Genomic DNA, 26,542 nt, shown 5'->3' with positions numbered 1-26,542 from the left:
CCCTCATCAGTTGTCTTATATGTCAAATGAACGCTTATTTTATGTTTAATTTGACTGTATTATGCTACCTTTGTCTAATTCATGGTTTTCTTGATTTTGTATGAAAAATTTAACTAGGCAACCTATTTGCAATGTGTCGCTGTGAATTTTATCTACCTTTTATTTCTTATCATAAATAACAAGTGGGGGTATATATGCCATTTTTTTATATAAAAGATAAGTTAAGTGGCGTAAAAAATGGTCATAATGGTTAACTTCTAGTTTACTAAAAGATGTAATTACGTCTCATTTGTAAGTACATATTTTCCATGTTAATTATATCTTTGTAATTATAAACTTATCTAAATATTCGATTCTCTAGCTACAGCAGCAACAGGAATAGTAAAACATCGATAAAGTAGGTAATCGAATATTTTATCCAACGAGTGTAATGCCTAGTTCGGACTACTTTAGTATTTTAATCGATCTCTAAACAATTTTTAGATTTACCGCCCAAAATTCATTCGTACTCGACTAAAATACTAAAGTAGTCCGAACTAGGCCTAAGCGATGTGTTTGTTAGCTGCGTACAAATTATAAGTGTGTATATTGAGAATCATAGTAGTGTGTAGTGATAAAAAATATTAGGTTGTTAAGTATTTTCGATGTGTGACTTCGTGAAAGGGTGCGACATATTAAGTCCATAGGTATTTGGTCTGAGTACGAGAGGCTCAATGATTGAAAGTCATAAAGGCTAGAACTCAGAGCAGTAAGACAAGACCAGTTGATATTTAATCTGTGATTCTGTGACATTTTGTGTTTACCTGTCTGTCACAGATTATTAGTCGTTATGGTCATTATGTACTCTGGTCTCTGTCTGTGGACCTGATTAAAAAAAAATCGCTTCTGTGGTGTGGTGTGTTTTCATTTTCAATTTTTAATTTTTCAAGACTTTTACTAAGTGATTAATTGTTAAGTATTGACTAGATTTTTATTCGAAACCTTATAGCTAATTACTTATAATTTGAAATCTTGTAAGATATGTATTAGAGATATTATCGTAAATTAATACGCCATGGCTGGTAACTTTTGGCAAAGTTCACATCATCAACAATGGATACTGGATAAACAAGATCTATTTCGTGATCGTCAACATGACCTGGCAAAGCTGACAGAGGAGGAGTATCAAAAAGTATTCAACTTTTTTGCAAGTATCATACAAGTATTGGGAGAGCAGTTGAAACTTCGACAGCAAGTTATAGCCACTGCTACGGTCTACTTCAAAAGATTCTATGCAAGAAACTCGCTGAAATGTATAGACCCGTTACTTTTAGCGCCCACTTGCGTGTTCCTAGCGTCCAAAGTGGAGGAGTTCGGTGTAATTTCCAATTCAAGACTTATAACGACATGCCAAACAGTGATCAAGAACAAATTCAGTTACGCGTACGGACAGCAAGAGTTCCCTTACAGGACAAACCACATACTGGAGTGTGAATTTTATTTACTTGAAAATTTGGACTGTTGTCTCATTGTATATCAACCCTATAGACCTTTGTTGCTATTTGTTCAAGACATACACACTCAAATACAAGATGACCAAATTCTTACATACGCTTGGAGAATTGTTAATGATTCGTTGAGAACTGATGTCAGTTTGTTATATCCTCCTTATCAGGTAATCATTTTAAATCAGTAATATTAATACAGTGTAAACTATACAACAACATATTACTCTGTTTTGACCTAGCAATATTTGTGCCCTGTATGTGCATGCAACAAATGTCATACCTTGGGAAGTGAAGTAGACAAAATGTTGACCAAATGTACCAAAGTCATTGTTGCATCTCTTTCGTCCAACACCATGAAAGAGATAGCTGTATTATTGGGTGTGTTGCTAAGCCCCCATTCGCACGAGAGTTTTTTTAACAGACATTAAAAAAGTGTTCAAATACAGTATGAAGTGAAATGAAGGTCTATTTTGATCATTTCTGTAAATTCTGTCTTTACTATCAAGTGTTTAAGTCAGTTTACTACCATTGTAAGACATGTATGACTACTTATTATCATTCACTCTATTCTGTTCATCGACTGTGTGTACAGTTGAATACATACAAAAATGTTATCAAAGTATTTATGGCATGCGGCCCCCAAATCAGTTACCTGGGTGCTGCGTACAGCATCATAGCATCATAGTTAAAGATGCCTCTGTTGTGCATCAATTTACATGTTACATTGTTCATTCAATATATTCAAATATTGATCCCAAATATGTATATTTCTCATAAATGCAAGTGCAATATTTTAATTGTGATTATTATTTTCAGATTGCCATAAGTGCCCTTCATATAGCTTGTGTAATGCTCGGCAAAGAGAACCTCAAGCCCTGGTTTGCTGAGCTAAATGTAGATATGGATAAAGTAAGTTATAAATAGAGTATTTTTTACAGATTTTTACTTTATTATTGTTGCAATACAAAACCTGAATATGGAAAACTAACTACAATTTGTTTCAGTCTTGAAATTTCGCCACAATTCATGATAATTATACATATTATGAACGGCATACAGGCAACTGTCACTGTACCCGTGCTATCTGAAAAACACTTTATTATCTTTTTTGTGCTCATTTGGAATATAGTATACTAATAAAAGCAAATCTGTACAGTACAGTATGTGCAAAACTTTTAGTCCAATCTGTTATTGAAAGAAGCCATACAACTAGTATAACGCTGCTGGGATGTTGTTTTTGTGTACTAATCAGACATATGCACATGTTCAGAATGGACACATAGGTTTTGTGTAATACAATAAACACAATATAAGATGATTACAACCATGATATGCAATGAAAATGAATTACTTAATAAACTTGCCGGCCCTGTTGGCCTACCTCCCTCCCAGAAGAGGAGAAATAATGTTTTGTTTGTTAGTTTGGTACAAATTTGTAATTTTTGTTGTTACAAAAACTACACATTAGTACAGACACATACTTTTTTTTATATTTGTTTAACTATTAAGTTTTCCAATACTTTGTTCACAGATACAAGAGATAGTAAGGACCATTATTAATTTGTATGAAATGTGGAAGAGTTACGACGAAAAGAAAGAAATTCAAGGACTGCTAGGGAAAATTCCTAAACCTTCTCCAGCGCCACAGAGATAATGTTCCAAATGATTGCTGAAATATAATCAATATTTTATTAGATAAACTATTTTTTTTTTATTAATCTCCTTTTATTAATGCAGACCTTGCATAATTCTTATTGCCGTGGGAGTACAGGGTTAAATTAGGCCTATGTTACCCTGATAATATAGCATCCCATTACAAACAACAACAAGTTAATGCTGTCTCCGCCAGTACCCTCGAACGGTAGGTATGTATTTGTCGGTAGGATAATACCTTGCCACGGCCAATGTAGGCATAGGTGGTATGCCACTAGGACGTGAGTCTATTGGATAATATTGTTTATTCAAATAATCAATTTAGAATACGACCATGACCGAAGCTGTGAGTCGAACCTACGACTTTCCAGCTGTGAATCAGCACAATTTTTGACGGACCCCGTGGCGCAGTAGTATGCACGTTGAATTTACAAGGCGGAGGTCCTGGGTGCTATCCCGGCTAGGCCGATTGGGGTTTTCTTAAGTGGTCCAGGTCTGGCTGTTGGGAAGCTTCAATCGTGGCTAGTTACCACCCTTCCGGCAAAGACGTACCGCCAAGTGATTTAGCGTTCCGTTACGATGTCGTGTAGAAACCGAAAGTGGTTTGGATTTTTATCCTCTTAACAAGGGCTACCGGCTAACTTGCACATAAATAATACAAAATGGCAGTATTCTAACTACTACGTATACCTACTTTTCTTTCAAGAAATCTATATCTATACTTATAATAAAACTGTAACAGGTTCAATTCTGTACAAGAAAGATATTTTGGAAATCTGGTGGAGGTCCAAGCACTCTGTATAATCGATGCTGAAGCCAAAAGCATTTTAATTTTATTTTTGTGCTTCCTGTCAATGTCTGTCCGTGTTTTTATTGAAGGGGTATTGAGCTCAGAACCGCCACGCTCCTCCAATGCGGAGTGGCGGGATTAGGGTGACAATGTTTAATTATTAACCACTATCGAATGTTAATGATAATAACGGGCGTGAAGGCTTAACGTCCCAGACACGGGGGAGTAAATCCACCATCTTCCTAACTACGGACTGAGAATTTTTACTGAAAATTTCTTAGAAGACAGAAACTCCGTGACTCAACAGGATTCGAACCCAGGGCCGCATGTTCCGAAGCCACATAGGTTAACCACTTACCAACGAGGCAGTCCCTTTGTTCTTACCATGTAGGTCATCATCAACAACCCATATCAGCTCACTGTTGAGCACGAGTCTCCTCTCAGAATGAATTAGGCCTTAGTCTATTACACGTCCCAAATGCAGATTGGCAGACGACACACACGTAGAGAATTAAGAAAATTCTCGTGGAGGTAGGTATGCAGGTTTTATCACGTTTGGGACACGTGATATTTAATTTCTTAAAATGCATATTAGCTTTTGAAAAGTTTGAGATGCATGCCCCGGACCGGCTTCGAACCTACGCTCTAAATAAGCAGAAGGTAGAGGTCATATTCACTGAGCCATCACGTCACGTCAGTAAATTGTTTCATGTAAATAGTCGTGAAGTCGTAATTTACTTAATTAATATTGCATAGAGTGGAGCAATTTTAATTACCCGGTTTAATGCATCTATAACAATGTACGTACAATGTCTCAAAACAAATGGAACTTCTGGTACGTCTAACTGCTTATTGTACAAGTGATACAGTAATAACACTGGCATCGTGTTTTTTCAAAACATTGATGATCGTGTTTCGTTACGACGCCCACAAGTTTTCTTTGTCTTTCCCGGACGGATTAGCTAGCTTAGGTAATTTTACTAGTTATTGTCTGACAAACAGAGATTTCGCTAATTTTTAGGACATTAGTCAAAGAATAAGAAGCCAAAATTTAAATCCAAGAATATTTCCCGGCCGGATTAATAATAATGTAATTGCTGTATTTATATCCCAGATGCAGAAGGAAATATTGAGCATACTAACATTTCGCTTGTTTTGTTAATAAATCTGTAGAGAGGTCAATTCTGTACATGAATTAAAATTCCAAAATAACTATCAGGGGGTGATTAGTGATCGATACTGATGCCAAAAATGCAATCAATAAAATTTTTGTCTGTATGTTCTTTATAGAAACAAAAAGTACGGATTTTAACGAAACTTGGTACAATTATTCTACATACTCCTGGGGAGGTTATAGTATACTTTTCATCACGCTACAATTAATAGAAGCAGAGCAGTGAAGAGAAATGTTGAGAAAACGGGAGAAGTTACTCCATTTTTTAAGCTTCCGTCGCGTGTACATCCTTAATGGTTAAGGCTACATATAAATCATGTATGACGGACATGTTCTCCGAGTAGGATAGTGGTAGGGTAAGGATAGGGTAGGGTAGGGGTACATCGACTTTCACGCGGACGAAGTCGCGGGCGTCTGCTAGTAATACATAATAATGTTAAAAAGAGTCGATAAGTGGACAATCGACTATAAGCGACATTGGCCTAATGTCGCACTTTCAGTTCAAATAACACCGGAGGGGAAGGCATAATGGAAATAACGGTCAAAATGGTGTTTTATATTTATAAAATCTACGTTACTTGCGTCTATTATTGAAAATTCATCTATTAAAAATAGTTGAATAATGAAATACGTATTTTATAGTAGTCAGTAGGTTTAAGACGGGTCCTGAAATAAACCAAACCAAAGCAAGTGTGGTCTTCCTAATGAACAACAGGCATTCAAGTATTTAAGCAACCCCGGAACAAATGGCAGTTCATTGCACTGCTTGGTTTTGTGTCTTCCATCACCATGTTGGGAATCGTATTGTGTGTCCACATAGCCTTCCTTGGAATCGCCTTCGGAGACTTAACTGGCACCACCAGGTACTTAATATAATTTTGTATTTTAAACTAAACTTGTTATTTTGTAGGTACACCTCGGCTTTAATTGCAGTCTAATCAAAAATATCGTTGAGTCAAACTGTAACTTGTTAAGTGGTTAGGTAAATAAAAAAAATCCCTGGCTAAGGATCATGACCATGAGAGGCTGGGTTTAAGTCCTAAGGCGGGTTATGAAATATTTTCTTTTACTTTCTATTCGCAAGAGTAGAAAGTTCAACAGGTCACGTTAAATCGTCGGTCCAAACTCGAACATAATCGTCTCTCAAATCCCTTTACCGTGAAAGAGCCTGCATTTAGTTGCAGAAAACAGTCTTATAAATGGCGCCCTGCCCTGCGGAGAGTCCAGTGAAAGTCCCGTCAACATCGGTCCAGCCGTTTCAGAGATAAAAAAAGACAAACAGACATAACTTTAAAAATCGAGATTTTGACGTATGTCGTATATTCCTTCATATAAGTATATGCTTTCAGTTCAAAGCTGTTAATTTAAAATAATAACAAACAGATAGATAGATAAAAAAACAGAAGATTTCAGTATTATTCATTTGTTTATCTACATTTCAATTCATAGTTCAGGAGCATTTGGTGATGGAGCTAGAGGCAACTGCACCTGCGGCGGATTCCCCACTCCATCTCCCGCAGCAGACCAGCTTCCACTGCTGTCTCAGTCGCCGGGGCTGGTTGTGGCTTGCACCGAGGAAGGGGACTCTACCTGCAAGAGTCTCTGCCTCGCACTAGCAATGGCCGCGAAGGCCAAAGGACCTGAGATTCTGTGTAATAGACTTGGTAACGCCGACGATCTTAAGGTAAGGTTTTGTACTATTCTGGTATTTTGCGACTCAATTGATACAATCTACCGATTTACATGTTTAATTGTATGTCAATCTCGCGAGATAGATTATAATCTAACGGTATTTACCTTCAATTTAACGGTAACATTTAATACAGTTTTTACACTTTCTGAGCACACAACTTGACGTTGTTGACAATTATGTATAAGCCCAGTGAATATGACCTCTGCCTCCGATTCTGGAGGGTGTAGGTTCGAATCCGGTCCGGGATTTTCAGTTAGGTATCTGCATTTCATTTTAAGAAATTAAATATCGCGTGTCTCAAACGGTAAAGGAAAAATGTCGTGAGGAAACCCGCATACCTGTGAATTTTCTAAATTCTCTACGTGTGTTAAGTCTACAAATTCGCAAACCTAACCCCTCTCATTCAGAGGAGACTCGTGCTCAGCAGTGAGACGAATGTGAGTTGATAATGATGTATTATGTTTAAATAACTTTCGTTTTTTAGGTACCTACTATGCGACATAAAATTAAGACGATTAAGCGCCTCAGCATCGACGCGCCAGTGCCGTGTCTAATATTATTAAATATCGTTGCTAATAATGAGGTATTTTATATATCTGTTCCAGTTATCTGCTTTTTACCAAGCGTGCGATAAACCGTGGACCTACGCCGATATGTCAGCTGACGAACCGCTTTGCTGCGAAGACTCCAAAGTAAAAGTTTGCGAATCATCCGCAAAGACCGGCACCACTGATGCTGTTGTCGTATAAAACGACTTAATCTCTATCTACCGCCATTCATTGCCTGTAGTATCAAATGTGTAGTGGTAAATTAATATAATATTATTTTAGTTTTGGTGTTTTATTTCGTTCGCAAAATTTCAACAGGCACGGGAGTCTTTTTAACGGACGCTAAAAAAGCGTTCAAATACAACAAATGCATTCCCAAGCAGCACCGGCCCGAAGTAAATTTTAGAATGGAGCGAAATCCAAATATGGCGCCTCAGCTGTTTGCTCCTAATATTATACCTATAGGTACCTATACCACTTCTGAGTACAAAGTTGGTAAGTATGGAACGCGAAGATCTGGACCATACTTTGGACATCTGGAGTGACCAATTGAAAATCAGGCCTGCGCCTGCGCGCTCTATTTGCGCCTCTCAAGCATCTCTTCGTTAAATTTAATATAGACAATCGAAAAAAAGAAATTTCTTTTATTTTTCTTTAACATTTAAGCCCCTCAAGTATATGTCCACACGACGGCGTTTTTAAAACACAAAGCTTTTCGAACAGTGTTGCATTTTCAATTTTGGGCGTTGGAAATTATCTTCATTTAACTTCATACTATATTTGAACAACATACTGGTCAGACCAACGCATCGGGCTGCACACTTCGGGCCTTTTTCGTTCCGATGTCTCCGTGTTTCCTGACAATGTGTCCAAAGTACTTTAAAATACGTTTGAGGCACATGGTAGAGCCTTGTTTTAACCTCGAGCAAGTACGTATGTACCTACAAAACCTATTTAAACACACACACAGTCAGTCACAGTATAGACACACAACTTGTAGTGCCTCGTTGATCGTGCGGTTTCGTATCATGAACTCATGATACGAAACGAAACCACAGTATTCGAATCCTGTTTCGGGCTATGAGAGTATCTTCTTTCTTCCAAGAAATTTTCATTTAAAATTCTCAGCCCAGTGATGTTACTCCCTGCTCTGTGCCTCAGAGGGCACCACCTTAAGCCTGTAGCCATGTGGTACGTCGATTCTCTTCCTATCTGGTTAAATTATTGGCTAAATAAAAGCATGTTACTCGAAGAAATAAACATTTTTTTTTCTCTTTTCTTGCTTGTTTGCCGGTGTATTTTTTTTTTCTTGCCAAGAAGTTTAACAAACAACAAGTCTTCAAAAATTGTCGTAAAACTCAGGCTGTCGCAACTTCTGAACTGATAAAGCTGGAATTTGAAATGCAGATAGATTATTATACGTACCAGAGTACGTAATCTATCTGCATATCAAATTTATCTTTATCAGGTTCATCCAGAGATTAACACAGGTTTTTTCCTGGAAAATTCCATGATTTACGCAAAATTTGTGAAAAACAATTTTAAGTGAACGGAGTCTTATAAGTTGATTACTATTGAGTAAAGTTATTGAAATCAGGCGCAAGGAAGTGTTCTGAGAAATATCAAATCCACTCAAAAGTGTAAACTGTAAACTGTATTCAATAAAAAGTCAGTTTTAATTAAAATCATGTGTCTATATTTACAAAATATTCGCATTTATACTAATCCATCAATAAACAATACTAAGTACCTTAATAACCAATACATAAGTCTACATAAAATTAGTAAAAGCTTTTATTACAATGCGAAAACAATACCTATACGTTAAACTTCTTCCGCGCTGAAAACGAGGCGAATGGCGGCACAGATACAAAATCCCAGTTATAATATCTGCGCAGTTCGGCCCGTTGCAACTTCAGAGCGGACTTTAAGTTTGGCGCATATTACACTGCAATTAGCCAACCATGTTGGTTACGCGACTGACTGCGAAACGTGGTCAGTGATCGCGCTGAAATAGCATCAAATATGTACGGAGGCTTACATTTTGTAAAATTTCACACTCTGATCCAACAGCCTAAATAAACGTTCTTTTGAGTTTACTCTTTCCCTAAGCCAAGGCTTTTAATCACACACACTTGTATCTAACAGCCCTGGTCTTCTCTTGGAAAAGTTCTTTTGAGTTAAACATTCCCCTAACCTGAGGTTTAGTCTCACACATGGATCATACAGCCCCAGTATCCACCAACAAGTCTCATATGTGGATGAAAAAGCCCCAGTATCCACCAACAAGTCTTATATGTGGATCAAACAACCCCAGTATCCTCCCAAAAGTCTCACAATTTGTTCAAAAAGCTCCAGTCTTTTCCCACAAATGTTCCTTTGAATTTAAGGATTTTCTTACAGAAAGCCTTTTAACAAATAATAATCAAACAGCCCTAGTCTCCTTCTACAAACGTCCTTTTGAGTTTCATGTTTCCCTAAGTGCTGATAGACTTGAGCATTCACTTGTAGAACATCTGAACTGAACAACGAGAGAAACATAGATCTAATTATTGCTACGAATATCTTGAGAATTTTGAAACTGAACATCTTGTGTCGGCAAAAAGGTCCAAGTAACTGCTCGCTAAAATGTTCTCGTATATTTCTGTGATGTAACATTCGCGCGAATGCTCATTACAAGTGAATGCTCAGCACCTTAAGCCAAAGCTTTAAATGTCACACTCTAGACATGACAGCCCTAATCTCTTGTTGCAATTACTTTGCGTGTTTAGTTTCCCTAAGCCAATTGTATTGTTGTTGGTCACAGTTAGCAACTGTTTAGAGACAATATTCAATCAGAAAGTTTTTAAATGGAGCACAAATATACTTGAATCTGGCTTTCTGAATAAACAGTACACTTAAAATAGGTACATATATTTACTTTAACATCAAGAATAAACTTTACTCGATTTTACTTTACGAGTATATCGTTAAAATAATATAATTCATCATCATTCAGTATGTATTGTGATTGTGTGTATGTAAATTACAAAAACTTTAATATTGAGTTGAATTTAACAAGTTGACCCACAAAATTTATGAAAGTTTGATATTTACTACAAATGTGTAGCATAAATTCTGTATAAAAAAAAAAAAATCATATATAATATCATGAATAGGTAGACAGATAAAAAAGTGTGACTTCCCTACAAATATTTTGCTTCACCACTAGAAAATCTGGTGTTTAAACCTTGAGCTTTCTTGATGATGGATCTCTTTTGAGCTTCATCGAAACGGTTGACTTGCAAGTCCTGGTCGCGACTGAATGGACGGCGTTCCTTCTTCTCCTCATCTTTGTCTTCTTTCTGTAAATATATTAAACTACTCAGGCCTAGTTCGAAATACTTTAGTATTTTAGTCGAGTACGAGCGATTTTGGGCGGTCAATCCAAAAATTTTTCGTACCCGACAAAAATTCTAAAAAAGTACGGTTTATTAGGGATAGTGTAGCTTCTCAACATTGAAATAATTTTTCAAATCGGTTCAGTAGTTTCGGAGTATATTCATTACATACAAACAATCAAATCTTTCATCTTTATAATATTAGTATATTTTAGAGTGCTTAAAATAAAATTAAGCATACAACTAAAAAGGGGTGTAATAAGTGCTTAGCACCATAGAGCTTAAATGGGTAAAATTTGGATGCGGTTTCATCAAAGATGTTTCATCTAAAGTGAAGTGTAGGTGAAAAGTGTACTACTTACTACAGTATTTTAGCTATTCATTAATGACTATCGGTTTTTCAAATTATTTTTCAACTTTAGCATGTTGATTGTTTAATAAAAGATGTTATACCTTTTTCTTCTTTTTCAGTTTCTTTTGGTGCATATCCAATAAGCTTTCTTCCCTTTTATGCTTCTTTTTGTGTTTTCTGGAAAATTAATATATTCATTATTGAGAAATTCGGCACAAACAGTGTAATTTTATTAAAATCAGTATATTTGTCAGTTGTTTTAAAATATTATATATACAACATTTTTTAAAATATTATATTAAAAATATATTACTTGGCAGCTTTCTCTTGTTCTTCGTCCCGCCTTGCAACGTGACGTTCCCTTGCTTCTCTTTGCAGTGTAACATTGGTATCCTCTTCTTTTGGTATACCTAACGCCTTACGAGCCTTATCTTCAGGAGTGTCCGTCCAACTTGACCTTAACAAACACACTAAATTAGCATTTTGTTTAAAAAAAGTTGATAATTAAGCTTAAAATTTCCAGTACCTATCAGACATATCAGGTCCTTCTTTTGCTCTAAAACTTCTAGCTTCTAATCCCAAGTATTTTGTCTTGCCTTCTGGTAGTTCCAGCATCCATTGTTCTCTAGATTTGATGTTGGAGTTCTTTAATGAATATCCATCAAGTTTCTTTATTTTCATCTCCATAGCTCTCTCTTCTAGATGTTGGTGCGCCTCTGTCCATTTATTTTCAGCCCCGGCAGGTAATGGCCCTATTCCATCATCGTCTGAACTGTCATGTATGACTTCGTGAATTATTTCACTATTTTCAGCTAAAACTTTCCTCATGTCTTCAGGTATTGATGGCCCTGAAAAAAATAGGCTAGTTGACACTTTTTTTCAAATGGTCCTAAATAGTTCATTGTCAATCTACTAGACTAAAAAAAAAATTTTTTCATATTTTTTTGAGACATGATTACATGATAATTTTAGTTTTTAAATATGTTTTTGACAATACCAGCCAAAACGCCTGTCGGCCATGACAGTATATTTCAACTGTTTCACGACGTCACTAGAATAAATCCCATACAAATGGAGCGTGTGACAAAAATATTAGTTAACAATTCGTTCGACATTTAGTACATCAAGTGTGTTAGTGACGTCACAAAATGGACGACAGTGTTTTTGATGTTAGCAAAATTTGAAAAAAATATGAATTATTTAAATTAAGTTTTAAAAGAAATCCTTAACTTTTATTAATTGATATTGATATATTTCGGACCCTTATTCTATGTAGGAAATTAATATTATTTATATTAGATTTGATATAAGTCAAGTACCCTATTCTTACAACATCAAACATCTATGTGCTTAAATAATAAGTAAGCTAAGGCATGCTTGATAACGTTCTAAGTGAACCTTTACCTATATTATGGCCCTTTCTCTGTAAATGAGGAGGTAACAATGGTCCTTCCGGTGATGCACTTTCTTTAAAATTTTTATCTAAATGTGGAGGTAGTGCCGGGCCCCAAGCATCTCTGTTTTGCTGGCCTTGGGATGTTTTTGATCTCTTAAGTTTATGTCTTAAGTCGTTTGGATCAATATCACTTTGAGAGTCATCACTTAGTATTTCACCTTCTTCGCTGCTCTCTTTCTGTGCAGTTTTTTGTGTAGACGAAACTTCAGCACTAGCAAGTAAAGAAGATTCAATAACAACATCCGGAATATCTGTTGTGCTGGTCACTTCTACAGAAGCTGATGAGTCACGTTTGTCTTTATCAGACTTTGAAGTTTTCCTTTTGTGCTTTCTTCTATGTTTCTTCTTCTTTGTCTTCTGCAACTCTTTTTCTAAATTTAGTAATTTTGCTCTTAGCCTCTCATCATCTGAAGAATCAATTTCACTAGAATCTTCTGATATCACTTCAGTATCTTCAAGTTTTTCTTTTACAATTGCTGGTATCATGTTATAATATGAGCCAGGCTGTACTTCATCAGATCCTTCACTGTTTCCATGTACATCAAGCAATATAGGGCTATCACTCTTCTTCTTTCTAGCTTCAGTAGTTGGTTTTTGCACTACTGATTTCTTTACTACAGGTTCTGGGGATGAAGATTTTTCATCCCATGACTGCTTTTCTATTTTCTCTGAACTTCTATCTTTATTTGAAATTAAACCTTTGATTTCATCTCTTACATTCCTTGTGTTTACAGGAGATTTTTGAGATCTAGGTCTAGAATGTATGTGCTTGCCTTTACTTGTGCTTCGACTCTCCCTTTGTTTAGACTTTTCTTCTCTGGGCTTTGAATGTGTTCGCCTTCTGTCTCTATATCTCTCTGAAGATCTTTTACTTCTTTCTCTACTTCTATCTCGTGAGTATTTTCTTACAGGAGAATACCTAGAGTATCTATGTCTTTCTCTTGATCTCTGTTCAAACTTTTCTCTTTCATGTCGCCTTCTATCACCTTCTCTATTAAATCTGTCAGCAGATCTCCTGTTCCGCCCTATTGATCTGCCAAATACATTTTCTTTCTTTGTACTAGTATTAGATTTATCATCTTGACGTTTGGTTTGACCTTTGAACCTGCCAGTTTCTGAATCACTGCTTGATTCATCAGATAGCATATTTGCACCTAGAATAAAAATTATGGTAATGAATTATTTAGGAATAAAAAACCATCTGTAACTTAAGTTATTTCAAGATTTATTTTGTACACTTCGTCATTATCCTAAAGTATATTTACAGTAAATTTTACATAAAATTATATAATCAGAACATTTTAGCTATTTTCTTAGCACTGTAACGAACTGATTTTAGGAAACCAGCAGTAAGAATACCCTTTAGTGATTGCCTTACACTTGACTGCCACACAAGGTCTTTTAGTATTTGCCGCAAAATAACAGCACAATCAATATCATATGCTACAGCACGGAGAACATCCTCCATGTCCTGTTGAAGTCCTCCGTGATTCCAAAACTTCACTATTCTCTGTTGTGGAACCATAGGTAGCTGCATTAAATGGTGTAACTTAGTTTCAGGATGTATGTCTTGATGACACTGAGCATCACCAGTTGGAAAATCTACGTAGGCATGGAATTGCTGCAAGATTGGCCTGTAGAGCTCGCGAAAGTTCAAAAGTTGAGGCTGGACAATGTTACGAACTTTATTTTTGTTTTCACCGAAGGTCATGCGGAAGTCTCCAGCATAACTTAAATTGGATATTGCAAAGTAAAAGTCGTATTCAGAAAAAGTCTCAGGTAATACAAGAAGAGCAGTATGTACAGCTGAACGTAAGTTTGACTGGAGGGCAATCTGTAGTTGAGAACTGTTTGTTTGTTTGATGATCTCTACTGGCTTATGAAGTCTGCCCGCCAGATACAAGTTGTTCCAATCGAGGAGATCAGCGATCAGGTCCTTCTGAGATACAACACCATATTTGATTGTTACATTTTCTTCTTTAATGTCCACCAATGTGTTAAAGTAAACTTTTGCACCCCACTTCTCTTGAAATCTTGCAACAAATCCTTTGCCCAAAAAGCGCAGCGCCGAGTAGTGTGATGGATTTATTTCGATGTTAGCACCATGCCAGCGGTACGAGTTGTCGACACAATATATGAGATCGATCATATTGTGCTTCTTCTGATTGCCTATTTGAGGTTTGACTGCTGATCCATAGGCAAAACAAAAAGTAAAGTTTTGTGGGAATTTCGATAAAATTCTGTAGTACAGGGGAGAAATATCCTTCGCGGCGGCAGCTACTTTAACTGCTGTAGATGCCATGACGATAAATATAGACCAATATTGGAAGATTGGCTGACCTGTGGAGCAGCTTCAGTTTAGCAATCGCTTCTTGACATATGATTATACGTATGTGAGATTCGCGTTATGGTTTATTGGTGACGATTTATTTAATTTGTTTTAGGATTTCAAAGCATTTCCTGTTGGTTAAATTATTTTTTACGATTGTTCATCACAATTCACAAGAAAGAAACATCAGTAATCATAGACAAAAAGATTTTGATTTTTTATTTTTGGCAGATGGCCATAGAGGTTTTCTTTTTCTAAACAATTTGCTTTACGTGTCTGGGTTCTGGCTTTTTAGCCGACTTTCAAAAAACGAGGAGGTTCTCAATACTAGAATTTTTACGGTTGAATTACAAGCAGTGTTGCCAGTTGGGTCTTGTGAGAAGTTACGCGAAATGTTAAAAAAAGTAACCTTTTTGTGTAAAAAGTATCCTTTTCACTAAATACTCTTGCTTTTTGCGTTCCACAGCATGGCTAAACCGCCATTTCAGCCTCTGGGGGCTAAAACAATTTTGTTTTTATTTTTAAATATCTGTCTGTTACGAATACTAGCCAAGTACTAAATTACTATAAACCGAAGGAGATTCTACTCGTAAATAGAATCATCTTAAGTAAGGCCCCGATTGTTTGCCTTTTCCTCGTGAGATAAGAAAAATATAATTAAAGAGCAAGAATTTAAAAAACAATTGACATTAATTTCTTAAATTCATACTTGATTTTTTTAAGAAATTCAATGTGACTGCAACTAACGTCAATTGTAACGTCTTCATATAAAGTGAGATTGACACAGAAACATCGATGAGTTCTTGAGCATTTGTCAGCATTTCTTGATTTAACGACCGTTCTGTTTTAGATGTACGAAATTGTAAGTTAATTCTAAAAATTCCGAAAAATCACGTAAAAGTAACCTTTTTATTAATGTAACCTAAAAGTTACCAATGCAGTCAAAAAATCACCTAAAAGGTTACAAAAGTAACCTTCTGGCAACACTGATTACAAGAAAATTGTTAAATGTGTTGTCAACGGCACTAAGCCGTTTTTATCGCGGGCCGTAAAAATATACAATTCTTTGGTACGTTGGCCTAAAAAGAACACTTCTGTGGTACGTTGTGATTATATACTCTTTGTCTGTGGTCAGTGCTTGTCAATGTCATTTGTCAAGTGCCAAGTACCGAAGTACCAACGTCAAGTCAAATCAATGTTTTGCTTGTTGAAAATTGAATTAAAAAAAAAAACAATTATTATTTGTGAATATAATTACTAAATTCTTCTAATAACTGAATGTGCTTTTTAACAGTTGTCTAAAGTTCGAATTAAGTATGTCGAGTGCCGACCGAATTGATTTTGAAATGGAGGTGGAAGTAGAGAGTGCTTCGTCAGGTCCACCGGTGGATCTGCCAAACCCGACATCCCCAGCACCCCCCGCCGCTGGCACCAAGAGCGTGGTAGTAACGACTGCTACATCAGGGTCTGTTACGGTCTCGCTTCACCCACTCGTCATAATGAATGTTTCTGAACATTGGACCAGATTACGGGCACAGGAAGGTTCGCCCCAGACAGGTGAGATAAGGATGCCTTTGTATGTTAAAATGTACTTAATATTACGACAACTACAATTATACTTTATTTACATTTGCTTGTCAGTATGCCATGAATTTTTGGCCTTATTTTTTTCTTTGGCCTTATAAGGGTTATTGAGATAACTAACCTTACTCCTTTTTTACTCTTACTTAGTGTTGTTTTACATTCTCTACATTATACATTTTTTTGTAGGGTGGAAAAGCTTTATAAGTTGTCAACAATAAATTATCTTTTATGCATATTAGTGTAACTTTAGTTGAAATTATATTTTTATGTTTGCAGTGATTGGAGCTCTTATTGGCAAACAAAAAGGTCGTAACATAGAAGTTATGAACTCCTTCGAATTGGTATTTAGTGTCATTGATGGTGATATTGTTATAGACAGAGATTATTACAATTTAAAAGAAGAACAGTGTAAGTATTAGATGTAGAAAATAAATTTATACCCAAAGTTTAAATTTAAATACATTTATTCTTATTGTTAGGGTCAATTTTCACTTTCACAGAATGAAGAACATTTTGCCTGTGCCTGGCTAGTAGATTTTTCCTCTAATACTTTTAACTCCTTGGTAAAAAATGCTATAAAAACAAAAGTTAAAATTAATTGGTAAATAATATTTGTTTTTGCAGTTAAACAAGTATTCTCTGACATGGACTTCCTGGGCTGGTACACAACTGGAGACACTCCCACTGAAAGGGACATTGCTGTGCACAGACAGATCTGTGACATAAATGAGTGTCCAGTGATGCTAATGCTCAATCCAGCTGGCATTAAGGGAGATGTATGTATTATTTTTATTTAAAACTAGCTGATGCCGCGACTTTATCCGCGTAAAACACTACCCATACCCTACCTCTTACTTACCTCTGACCTACCTCTACCCTACCCCTACCCTATCCCCTAAGGGTAAGAGTATGATAGGGCTATCCCTATCCTACCCCTACCCTAATTATCCTATCCTATGCCTCCTGGTTCTACTCTACCTCTTCACCAATTTTCAGCCAAAGCAGTCCAGCCATTCTCGAGTTTAAAATGGTGTAACTAACGCAACTGACTTCCATATATACTATATGTGGATATAGACTAGAGCTACCTGCATTGTTACTGAATACAGGTTTAATATAAAGCCTGTTACTCCATGAAGTAGTTTTTGCACTAAATTGTAACAAACAGAAATTAAATTTTTTATTAATTTATAGATTATATGATGAATGATGATAAACAAGAGATTTAGTTAAGGGTGCCCTTTTTAGATTAATCACATGAAATCAATGACAAAATTTGATGAGAATGAATTTTATGATGCGTGCTGTAAAAAAATGGTGGTTATCCACCTAATTAAATCTAAATTCATTATATTACTATATTTATCTCACCATTGTACCATTGTTACAGCAACTGCCAGTAGTGCTGTACGAGTCAGTCATAGATGTAGTCAATGGTCGCGCGACTATGCTGCTTGCACCTCTGTCGTACACCCTGGCAGCAGAGGAGGCTGAGAGGATTGGTGTTGACCATGTGGCTAGGGTGTCGTCTGGTGAAGCTGCACTCAACAGCTTGGGTAAGGATGTTCATATTGCTGGGGTTCCATAGGCAAATCGCTGAACAGATTCCTTGCTAGACATTCGCTAGGTTTCTGTTTTTTGTTTTTAAAAAAAAAAATTATTTGCCATATCCTTTATATATGGCCAATATTCCCATTCCCCTTCAACTAGTCGGGAAAGACTGTATAAGGAGTGGGTACGACAATAGCGGGCACTGCTAGACCAAGGGGGCGGGGATTGAACTGATCAATGATGTTACATAAATCAATGGGGATGACGACTAGGTTTGAATATATTGATTTTTATGATACATTCGGGTAAATAAGGTCAATGTTAACTAATTTCTACATAAAAAAGCTAAGATTGTTTGGATATTTGCCAAATAAATAAGATTATAAAATTCCAAAATCTATTAAAAATCTTTTATCGTAATTAGATGAAAATTCATACCTAACTTCCTTACATTAAATGTGACATTTTTTATATTAACTAGGTATAAACATAAACGCACAAATAACAAAGATATTAGTAATTTTGTTTGAACGCCCATACAAATATAACGATCAAAATGTACCAAGGACATCATTAATTCGTACCATTTTGTATGGGGTGTTTTTCAGGGATCCGTGGCAGCGCCGCAAATCTGAACTTTTAAATCCCTGTAGCTCCGAAAGTAACGATCGCAGATACCCTGTTACTTTTACAAAATTGCTTTACTATTAGCATACTCTTAATTTATATACGATTTAAAAAACTGTCATCATCCCTATTGTTTGTTTATTGTTTGTCTCATTGTCACAGTGGCAGAGCACCTGACAGCGCAGCGGTCGGCCATCAAGATGCTGGTGTCGCGGGTGCGCGCGGTGCTGGCGACGGTGCGCGCCATCCGCGACGGCACGCTGCCGCCGCGCCCGGCGCTGCTGCGGGAGGCGCGCGCGCTGGCCAACCGCCTGCCTCTACTCACTTCACAGCAGTTCCGCACTCACTTCTACAATGTAAGTGATTTAGAGCTTCCTGCTCCATGATTAAGTGCACTTCATAGATGCATAAAGGTATTGCTTACCCCGAAAATCTATATTGGAGAAGAAATTTTTTATTTTGTATAATCTGTGAGAATAGTGCATTGTTATTAACCCATATTTAGTTTACTGCTCAGCTCGAGTCTCCTCTCAGAAATAGAGGGGTTAGGCCAATAGTCCACCACGCTGGCTTAATGCGGATTGGCAGACTTCACACACGCAGAGAATTAAGGAAATTCTCTGGTATGCAGGTTTAATCAAGATGTTCTTCCTTTACTGATATTTAATTTCTTAAAATGCACACAGCTGAAAAGTAGGTAGGTGCATGCCCCGGATTGCCGGATGCCGAAAACTCACCTCTGTGTAACCCAATTCAAAACACTATGACGTTTCGGTACATTGTGTGTTAAGATGCGCAATGCAAAATTTTAGTTACCAGCGGACGCGTAGAGACGCGACGAAGTCTTTCTTACCCGCAGTCATCTCCGTCGTTTTTAGTGCATTTTGTAGTGTGCCAAAGAATGACACGTAATGTTAAGTACGTTATGTTATGTCACCTTCTTTCTCACATGTCCTCAAAAAATTAAACCTCCTTTCGTTAGTTATAAAAGAAAAATTAAAAAAACTCAAGCGTGAAATAATATTTCCAGCAATGCAACGACGTGGCGCTGATGACGTCACTGGGCACGATCACGAAGGGCTGCAACGCGATCAACCAGCTCGTCAACCGCTTCAACGTGCTGTACGACAGACAGGGCATGGGTCGTCGCATGAGGGGACTGTTCTTCTAGCTGCACGGTGATATGCACCGAACAATGTTTAGCTGCAGGTAGGGTATTGTATGGTTACAGTTGGCATCAAGTTTTGCCTCTCTGAAGTTGGTGCAAAGGAGATGGTCCAAAATGGTATGGAGCCCAGAATCAGTCATTGTACCCTGGCGGAAATAAAAGAAAATATATTTTTTTTAACTATTTTCGATTATACAAATCTACGAATTTACTATAATTCTTTCGAAATAAAATTCATTTTCTTCCCAAGAAATGCAACACTATAATGGCGGATTGATGACGTTTTCAATTCAGTAGTCGTTTTGACGTTTGCTGTCAATTATCATGTCATAGTTGCTTATAGGGCGCCATCTTGATTTATCTCAAAAACTTGGGTTTTCGTTTTATTAATTTCTTTTTATTTAGTTAATCTATTCACTTGTTTAGATTTTATTAAAATTCTTGTATTTTTTAAATTTTAATGATTTAGGGTACAAGAGTGGACCTGAATTAGACCATCTCCTTAGGGATGTTAAAGCCTAATTCAGACTTTGTGACGTCTCTGAAGTTAGCTGCGGGTGTAGTAAAGTCGCTGTGCGCAAGTAGTAAAGTCCTTTTCATGAAAAGAAAGTCCCCCAAACGCGGCACTAATGTCTTAATGGCGCTTGTTGTCATTTGGTAATGGCGGTCTTATTGTCACTTGTCTAAGGCGCTGTCAAGTTTAGTTCAGGTTTTAGCCGCGGACTTCTTTCATGAAAAGGACTATATAAAATACAGTATAAACGTCGGATATGACTGCGGGTGGGATAGACTCCACCGCGTCCCTACGCCTCCGTTGATAACTAAAATTTTACATTGTGCATCTTAACGCACGATGTACCGAGACCTCATAATGTTTTGAATCAGGTTATACAGAGGGGAGTTTCCCAGAACCTAAGTCCTTCTGTAACCTAACCTAACTTAACCTCAATAGCTCAATGGTAAGAGCGGTCGGATTCATCACCAAGGGGTGGTGGTTCGATCCCCGCCCTGTTGGTCTATTGTCACACAGTCCTTTCCGGCTAATTGGAGGGTAATGGGACTCACTTTATTAGTAGAGTGTGACTTGGTCAAAAATGTTACTGTGTACCTAAATTAAATATGCTGAGAGTGTTTGTATATCGACAATATCCCCCTCTTACCATGACATATGTCAAAATTAGCCAATTTGTATCCAGTTTTATTGTTTTTATGTGTCTGTATAAATTTTTAAATAATTGTGCCGAGTGAACATGTAAAATTTAAGGAACAATAAAATGATTATTAAGTATTTGTGATTTGAATTTGCTAATACAGTATGTTTATGGAGCTTTAAAGATTTTAGTTTTTCTTTTTTTATGACTGCATGCAATTATAGACCGTGGTGATTGAACTAGTTTATTTCCAGCATTGGACGTCCATTGATAGAAAATGATAATGATGATGTTATATGAAGACTTCTTTAAATTCAATCCATAATGATAGCTAATTTAGAATACTGCAAAGGTGCTTCGGGCAGGGCACATAGTTCGAAGAGCCGATGGACGTTGGGGTGCTGGAATGGCGACCCCGCACTAGTAAGCGCAGTGTTGGCCGACCCCCCACCAGGTGGACTGACGACATCAAGCGAGTCGCAGGGATTCGCTGGATGCAGGTGGCTCAGTATCGTGATGTTTGGAAGTCCCTACAAAAGGCCCATGTCCTGCAGTGGACGTCCGTCGGCTGATATGATGATGACGATGATGATGATGAAAGGTGCTTCAGACCCGATTCGAACCTACACCCTCCGGAATCGGAGGCAGAGGTCATATCCACTGGGCTATCTCGACTCTTATATGAGGGTGCTCTTATATGAGATCGACTATACGGAACAGGCAGGATCGACCCCAAAACCTTTCGGTGTTGAGTTATGTTAAGAGTGGCGATATCCGGACACCTGGCAACACTATCTCCGGACGTTTTTGACGACCTCCGTGGCGCAGTGTATGCGCGGTGGATTTACAAGACGGAGGTCCTGGGTTCGATCCCGGCTGGGCCGATTGAGATTTTCTTAGTTGGCCCAGGTCTGACTGGTGGCAAACTTCGGCCGTGGCTAGTTACCACCCTACCGGCAAAGACGTGCCGCCAAGCGATTTAGCGTTCCGGTACGATGTCGTGTAGAAACCGAATAAGGGTGTGGATTTTCATCCTCCTCCTAACAAGTTAGTCCGCTTCCATCTTAGACTGCATCATCACTTACCATCAGGTGAGATTGTAGTCAAGGGCTAACTTGTAAAGAATAAAAAAAACACGTTTTGAGTCCGGCCCTATGACAGTGGAACTATTGAATCTTACTTTTAAAATGAAAAGACAAAGGTGACGCAATAATTTTATTAGCATCATCTGGTTTTTCGGTTTCTTCAATTAATTACACAAAATGAACAAACTTTGGACACATAGAGATTCATACTATGGAAGACCTTTTCATATTAAGACCTGTACACATGTTACCGTACATCGTAGAAGCGTGTCCCCTTGTTTTATGTCTACTTAAAATTAAGTTTGTGGTAAAAAGCTAGCAGCATAGCGTAGGTGATATATAAAAGTCGAATATACAGATTGTCCCGTAATTAATGGATAAAACGCAAATGGCAGATACCCCGCCTAATTATCTAAAACTAATTTACAGTAGTTTTCCAAAAATCCCTAGGGTGAACAAGTTATATATTTTTTCGGAAATTTCAAATTTTCTTTCTTAATCAGTTTTTAATGGTCATTCATTACGGGACATCCTGTATAATACCGTTAACCTTGACACGATTTAAACATATGTAAGTAATTCATTAAAAAATTAAGTGATATCCTGAAATGTAGGTAACATTTAGAATTTCACTGAGATTCGACCAATTTACGAAATAATTATTACCTATTTATTAACTAACTTTAAAAACAGAGGATGAATGTATGCAGTCATGTATATATGTTTTCTTGTATGTAAGCATAAAAACTTGTCTTAAAACATTTCAACAAATTAATTAAACAACAAATTAACAAATTAAATTCCTTGTTGAAAAATGCCTTTTTAATAATTTATCTTAAAATACCCATTTTAATGTGTAGGCTTACCTTAATACTAAGGCCAAAATAAATTATATTAAAATATTTGTAATTAAACAATTAATTTTATTTTTGGATCACCACGCTACGCTACCAATTATAATTATAATAATTACAAACATTTTCAAACAAATAATAACAATAATTGCAATATATTTACATACGATACAATTATATATTTTAAATATCTGGATAGTTTAAAAGATTAGCGTGTGTTTTTAAATAGATTAGGATACTCCTATTTATGCGATTTCAATGTATCGCGTAATGTTTATCCTATCTCACGACCGTTCTATCTCGTTGTAGTGCAGTTGTGTAAACGAAGATAATGTAATCGTGACTTGAAAACATTAGAAATCTTAATGTCAAGGTTATAGACAGGGGCGTAGCTATCAATATATTCGTAGCAGCCGTATCAATGAAGCCCCTTATGTGTGAAAGCATAAATTAGTAAAATGTAATCCACAATCTCACTTAACCTGGTGCTTTCCGAGAAAAATCATAAAAACATGTAGATTCAAAAGTAAAAATAACAGTTTTTTCCCGGATTAATGGAACCCAAAGTTTGAAATATCATACATTATGTCACTGTCATATTTATTTTAAACAAGCATTTTTTTGAGAATTCTTTACCCTTCATTTCCCGCCGCAACTAATTTTGATACAGGGCCCCTCCAAGGCACGCTACGCCACTGGTTATAGAAATGGTTTTACCTTCAAACTATATAAGAGCCCGTAAACCCTCAGACCTTCGTTTGTTAGCAGTCATTCATAATATACGTCACATTTTGAAAAGAGACAGTGTGTGACATTGTGTGACTTGGGAAGGCTTGAGGAGGATTTCCTAAATTGGGTGACATCACATTTAAAACACTCCCACCTCCTATCATATTAGTGTTTTGAAAAAAAAAATGACAAAAGTCATAGTTCATATGCTTTTGTTATTATTATTGTTAGTGCTTTGCTAAATAAATTTTTAATAATGATAAAATTAGGCTTTTTAATTTAATGGCTGGAAATTCGTGTGACAATTTATGCATGGCCTTACAGGGATTACGTTTTTCGTGAGTTTTGAGGTGTAAAGATTGCTGCCACGTTATCTGCACATTATGATTTCTATGCAATAACCCATCAATCCTTAGAGTACAGTTTTGTGAGATAGTCCTAAGTTACCTTACTGTACTTAAGTGATTTCAAAGTATAATAAATTATATAGGTATATTATTCTATGTTAAAGTATATGTATTAAAATCATTTATTTATAGGTTTTTTTTACAAGTTTATTCATATTAAATTCATAAAAATCCTACAATAATGTATAAATTGATACACACACAGTTGTACTGATAATTTTGTACAAAAATATTAATTCGAATATTTTTTTATATTGCTTTTAAGTGTTTCTAATTTAGATACAACTACTTAAATTGCACAAAACATCGTATAATATACCTAAGACACAGCTGCCATAATCACATACTATTTATAAATTGTAGATTAGATTGATTCATCAATATTAGAAAAGTTGAAATAAATGCATTGGATCTAGAAGATGACGTATTGAGCGCAGAAAATGATTTGTGTGTAATGACTAATGAGTATACTTTTGTGTGAGTAAGTACCTACTATAATAAATAAGTCAATTATTAGTAATGATAGAAAAAATATACCCATGGTTGTACGAGTAATGTCAAAAAAGTTACTTTAATATTTTTTAGGGATCCACACCTAAATGGGAAAACTTAAATGGATGATGACTTCGTTGTCTGTTTGTCTGACTGTTTTTACCCCTTCCCGTCACAAATATTTAGTAAAGTTTAAAGAAATTGATGCAGTTTTTAGAGCTGTAAAATATATTTTATGGTATAGTTGATCTCGGGCTAGATTGATGTACCTATTTGCAAAAAAAAAGAAAATAATATCGTGAGTGATAGTGTTAGTAAATGAATAGTTGTTAAATATTAAAATAAGGAAAAATTTACAAAACTCTATCGTTATTAATGAAAAAATCATCCATTCAACTTCAGTGTTTTACGTGTAATTATTAAATATTTATTTATTCTTATCGCGCTGTTATAACATTTTTTATTGAAAAAGGAAAATAAATTGCAACACTTTTATTATGATACAGTAACTTTTCGTACAAGGATACATGGTTGCTAAAAACGTTCGCTTTAGCTTTTTCTGTTCTGTGGTCACATTATTAAACAAACGTAATAACAATCGATAAATATCAAAAAATGTATTTTTTTATTACTTCAACTGAATAAATACTTTTCATTGTGTATTTATTCAATTTATCATAGGTTTAGGCTTTAAACTTGACAACGATTTCAGCTTTCAGATTAAAAATAATATAATAGAATCGTATACTCAACATCATAGACCGAATTATGCAATATATTTTGCAAAACTGAGCTCAGTTTGAGTAAATAGCTAAGTTTTTATTTATCGCTTATTATCGTATACAGTGGCGTACACTGCGCTTTGACACAGGACAAACATTTAACACCATAGCGGTGGATAAAAGTAAAACAAACATAAAATTTCGGTTTTATAATAAGGTAAATTAATTCTTTTGTCATAGGATAAGTAGAACTTATACACTTCTGTACAGTACACGTCACTGACGACATGTAATCTACCGTTTTAGGGTTCCGTACACAAAGGGCAAAACGAGACCCTATTACTAAGACTATGCTGTCTCATTTCTGTCCGTCTGTCACCAAACTATATCTCATTAACCGTGATAGTTAAACAATTAAAAATTAAAAATTTAAAAAAATACTAAAAACATAATAATATAAATATTTATGGGGCTCCAATATGATTTTTATGCTTGTTATCTATACCTACTAATATTATAAAGAGGTAATATTGTGGTATTGTAGGCTGTAACCTCTGGATCTATTTAACCGATTTTGAATTCTTTTACCACTAGAAAGCCACGTAGCCACGTTATTTGCGAGTGTAGTGGTAGTAGGCTATATTTTATCACCGTACGCGGGTGAAACGCGGTATCAGCTAGTTATTTATAATGGTACGGAACCCTTCGTGCGCGAGCCTGATTCGCACTTGTACGTTTTTATTTATGATAAAGCCTTTAATAATCGTCAGGGGTTTTCTCAATGCCGATGAGTTCGTCAAACAGCGTCTGGTTGTCAGGGATGACGTGCGGCTCGTGGAGAGTTTGTCGCGCGAACTTCAGGACCGCGCGCGCCAACTGCCCCACTGTCCACTTCCTGTCTGTTAGCACCCTTACTAGGGTGTCCAGCTGGAAATAAATATATATGTTACCGTTAGATTATATAGCTTGGCAAATTCGTTGACGACACTCCCATGATATGCGAGCAACGGCAGTGGTGGATTTACCAGTAGGCTAAGTAGGCTGGAGCCTAGGGCGGCAGATTTAAGGGGGCGGCAAATTTGACCCAAAAAACTTTTTCTTCTACAGAAATTGACGGCCTCCGTGGCGCAGTGGTATGCGCGGTGGATATACAAGACGGAGGTCCTGGGTTCGATCCCCGGCTGGGCAGATTGAGATTTTCTTAATTTGTCCGGGTCTGGCTGGTGGGAGGCTTCGGCCGTGGCTAGTTACCACCCTACCGGCAAAGACGTACCGCCAAGCGATTTAGCGTTCACGGCATCGTACCGTAA

The 26,542-nt window shown here is 36.4% G+C and overlaps 6 protein-coding genes across 7 annotated transcripts in view; 3 read left to right on the top strand and 3 right to left on the bottom strand.

The window, feature by feature from the left end:
- The first annotated feature begins 867 nt into the window (after nucleotides 1–867).
- On the top strand, nucleotides 868–3,187 carry LOC112047301 (cyclin-C). Its single transcript, XM_024084381.2, has 3 exons — nucleotides 868–1,654; nucleotides 2,304–2,396; nucleotides 3,019–3,187. The coding sequence occupies exons 1-3, from the start codon at nucleotides 1,055–1,057 to the stop codon at nucleotides 3,139–3,141; spliced, it is 816 nt and encodes a 271-aa protein (XP_023940149.1). The 5' UTR covers nucleotides 868–1,054; the 3' UTR covers nucleotides 3,142–3,187.
- A 2,619-nt stretch (nucleotides 3,188–5,806) lies between these two features.
- LOC112047310 (uncharacterized) lies at nucleotides 5,807–7,627 on the top strand. The gene is made up of 3 exons (XM_024084394.2): nucleotides 5,807–5,967; nucleotides 6,554–6,788; nucleotides 7,403–7,627. The coding sequence occupies exons 1-3, from the start codon at nucleotides 5,894–5,896 to the stop codon at nucleotides 7,544–7,546; spliced, it is 453 nt and encodes a 150-aa protein (XP_023940162.2). The 5' UTR covers nucleotides 5,807–5,893; the 3' UTR covers nucleotides 7,547–7,627.
- A 1,391-nt stretch (nucleotides 7,628–9,018) lies between these two features.
- Nucleotides 9,019–15,076, bottom strand: LOC112047322 (peptidyl-prolyl cis-trans isomerase G). The gene is made up of 6 exons (XM_024084409.2): nucleotides 14,874–15,076; nucleotides 12,482–13,687; nucleotides 11,604–11,925; nucleotides 11,391–11,534; nucleotides 11,179–11,254; nucleotides 9,019–10,689 (listed from the first exon to the last, which is right to left on the bottom strand). The coding sequence occupies exons 2-6, from the start codon at nucleotides 13,677–13,679 to the stop codon at nucleotides 10,531–10,533; spliced, it is 1,899 nt and encodes a 632-aa protein (XP_023940177.2). The 5' UTR covers nucleotides 13,680–13,687; nucleotides 14,874–15,076; the 3' UTR covers nucleotides 9,019–10,530.
- Nucleotides 13,738–14,876, bottom strand: LOC112047324 (phosphatidate cytidylyltransferase, mitochondrial). The gene has a single exon (XM_024084411.2). It carries the CDS (start codon nucleotides 14,833–14,835, stop codon nucleotides 13,825–13,827), a length of 1,011 nt encoding a protein of 336 aa, XP_023940179.1. The 5' UTR covers nucleotides 14,836–14,876; the 3' UTR covers nucleotides 13,738–13,824.
- Nucleotides 15,077–16,016: 940 nt separating the features above from the next.
- Nucleotides 16,017–21,080, top strand: LOC112047323 (COP9 signalosome complex subunit 6). The gene is made up of 6 exons (XM_024084410.2): nucleotides 16,017–16,419; nucleotides 16,723–16,854; nucleotides 17,071–17,222; nucleotides 17,837–18,002; nucleotides 18,787–18,980; nucleotides 19,655–21,080. The coding sequence occupies exons 1-6, from the start codon at nucleotides 16,179–16,181 to the stop codon at nucleotides 19,793–19,795; spliced, it is 1,026 nt and encodes a 341-aa protein (XP_023940178.1). The 5' UTR covers nucleotides 16,017–16,178; the 3' UTR covers nucleotides 19,796–21,080.
- Nucleotides 21,081–25,428: 4,348 nt separating this feature from the next.
- LOC112047282 (uncharacterized) overlaps nucleotides 25,429–26,542 on the bottom strand; it is a 28,032-nt gene continuing 26,918 nt past the window's right edge. For both annotated transcript variants that reach the window (XM_024084353.2, XM_024084355.2), the window contains one exon: nucleotides 25,429–26,159. In XM_024084353.2, the coding sequence (XP_023940121.1) occupies nucleotides 25,989–26,159 (171 nt within the window). In that variant the 3' untranslated portion in view covers nucleotides 25,429–25,988. The remainder of the gene's footprint in view (nucleotides 26,160–26,542) is intronic.

Source organism: Bicyclus anynana, chromosome 4, assembly GCF_947172395.1.
Source record: "Bicyclus anynana chromosome 4, ilBicAnyn1.1, whole genome shotgun sequence".
Classification (NCBI taxonomy): Eukaryota; Metazoa; Arthropoda; class Insecta; order Lepidoptera; family Nymphalidae; genus Bicyclus; species Bicyclus anynana.
This window is presented reverse-complemented; position numbering and strand designations above follow the sequence as displayed.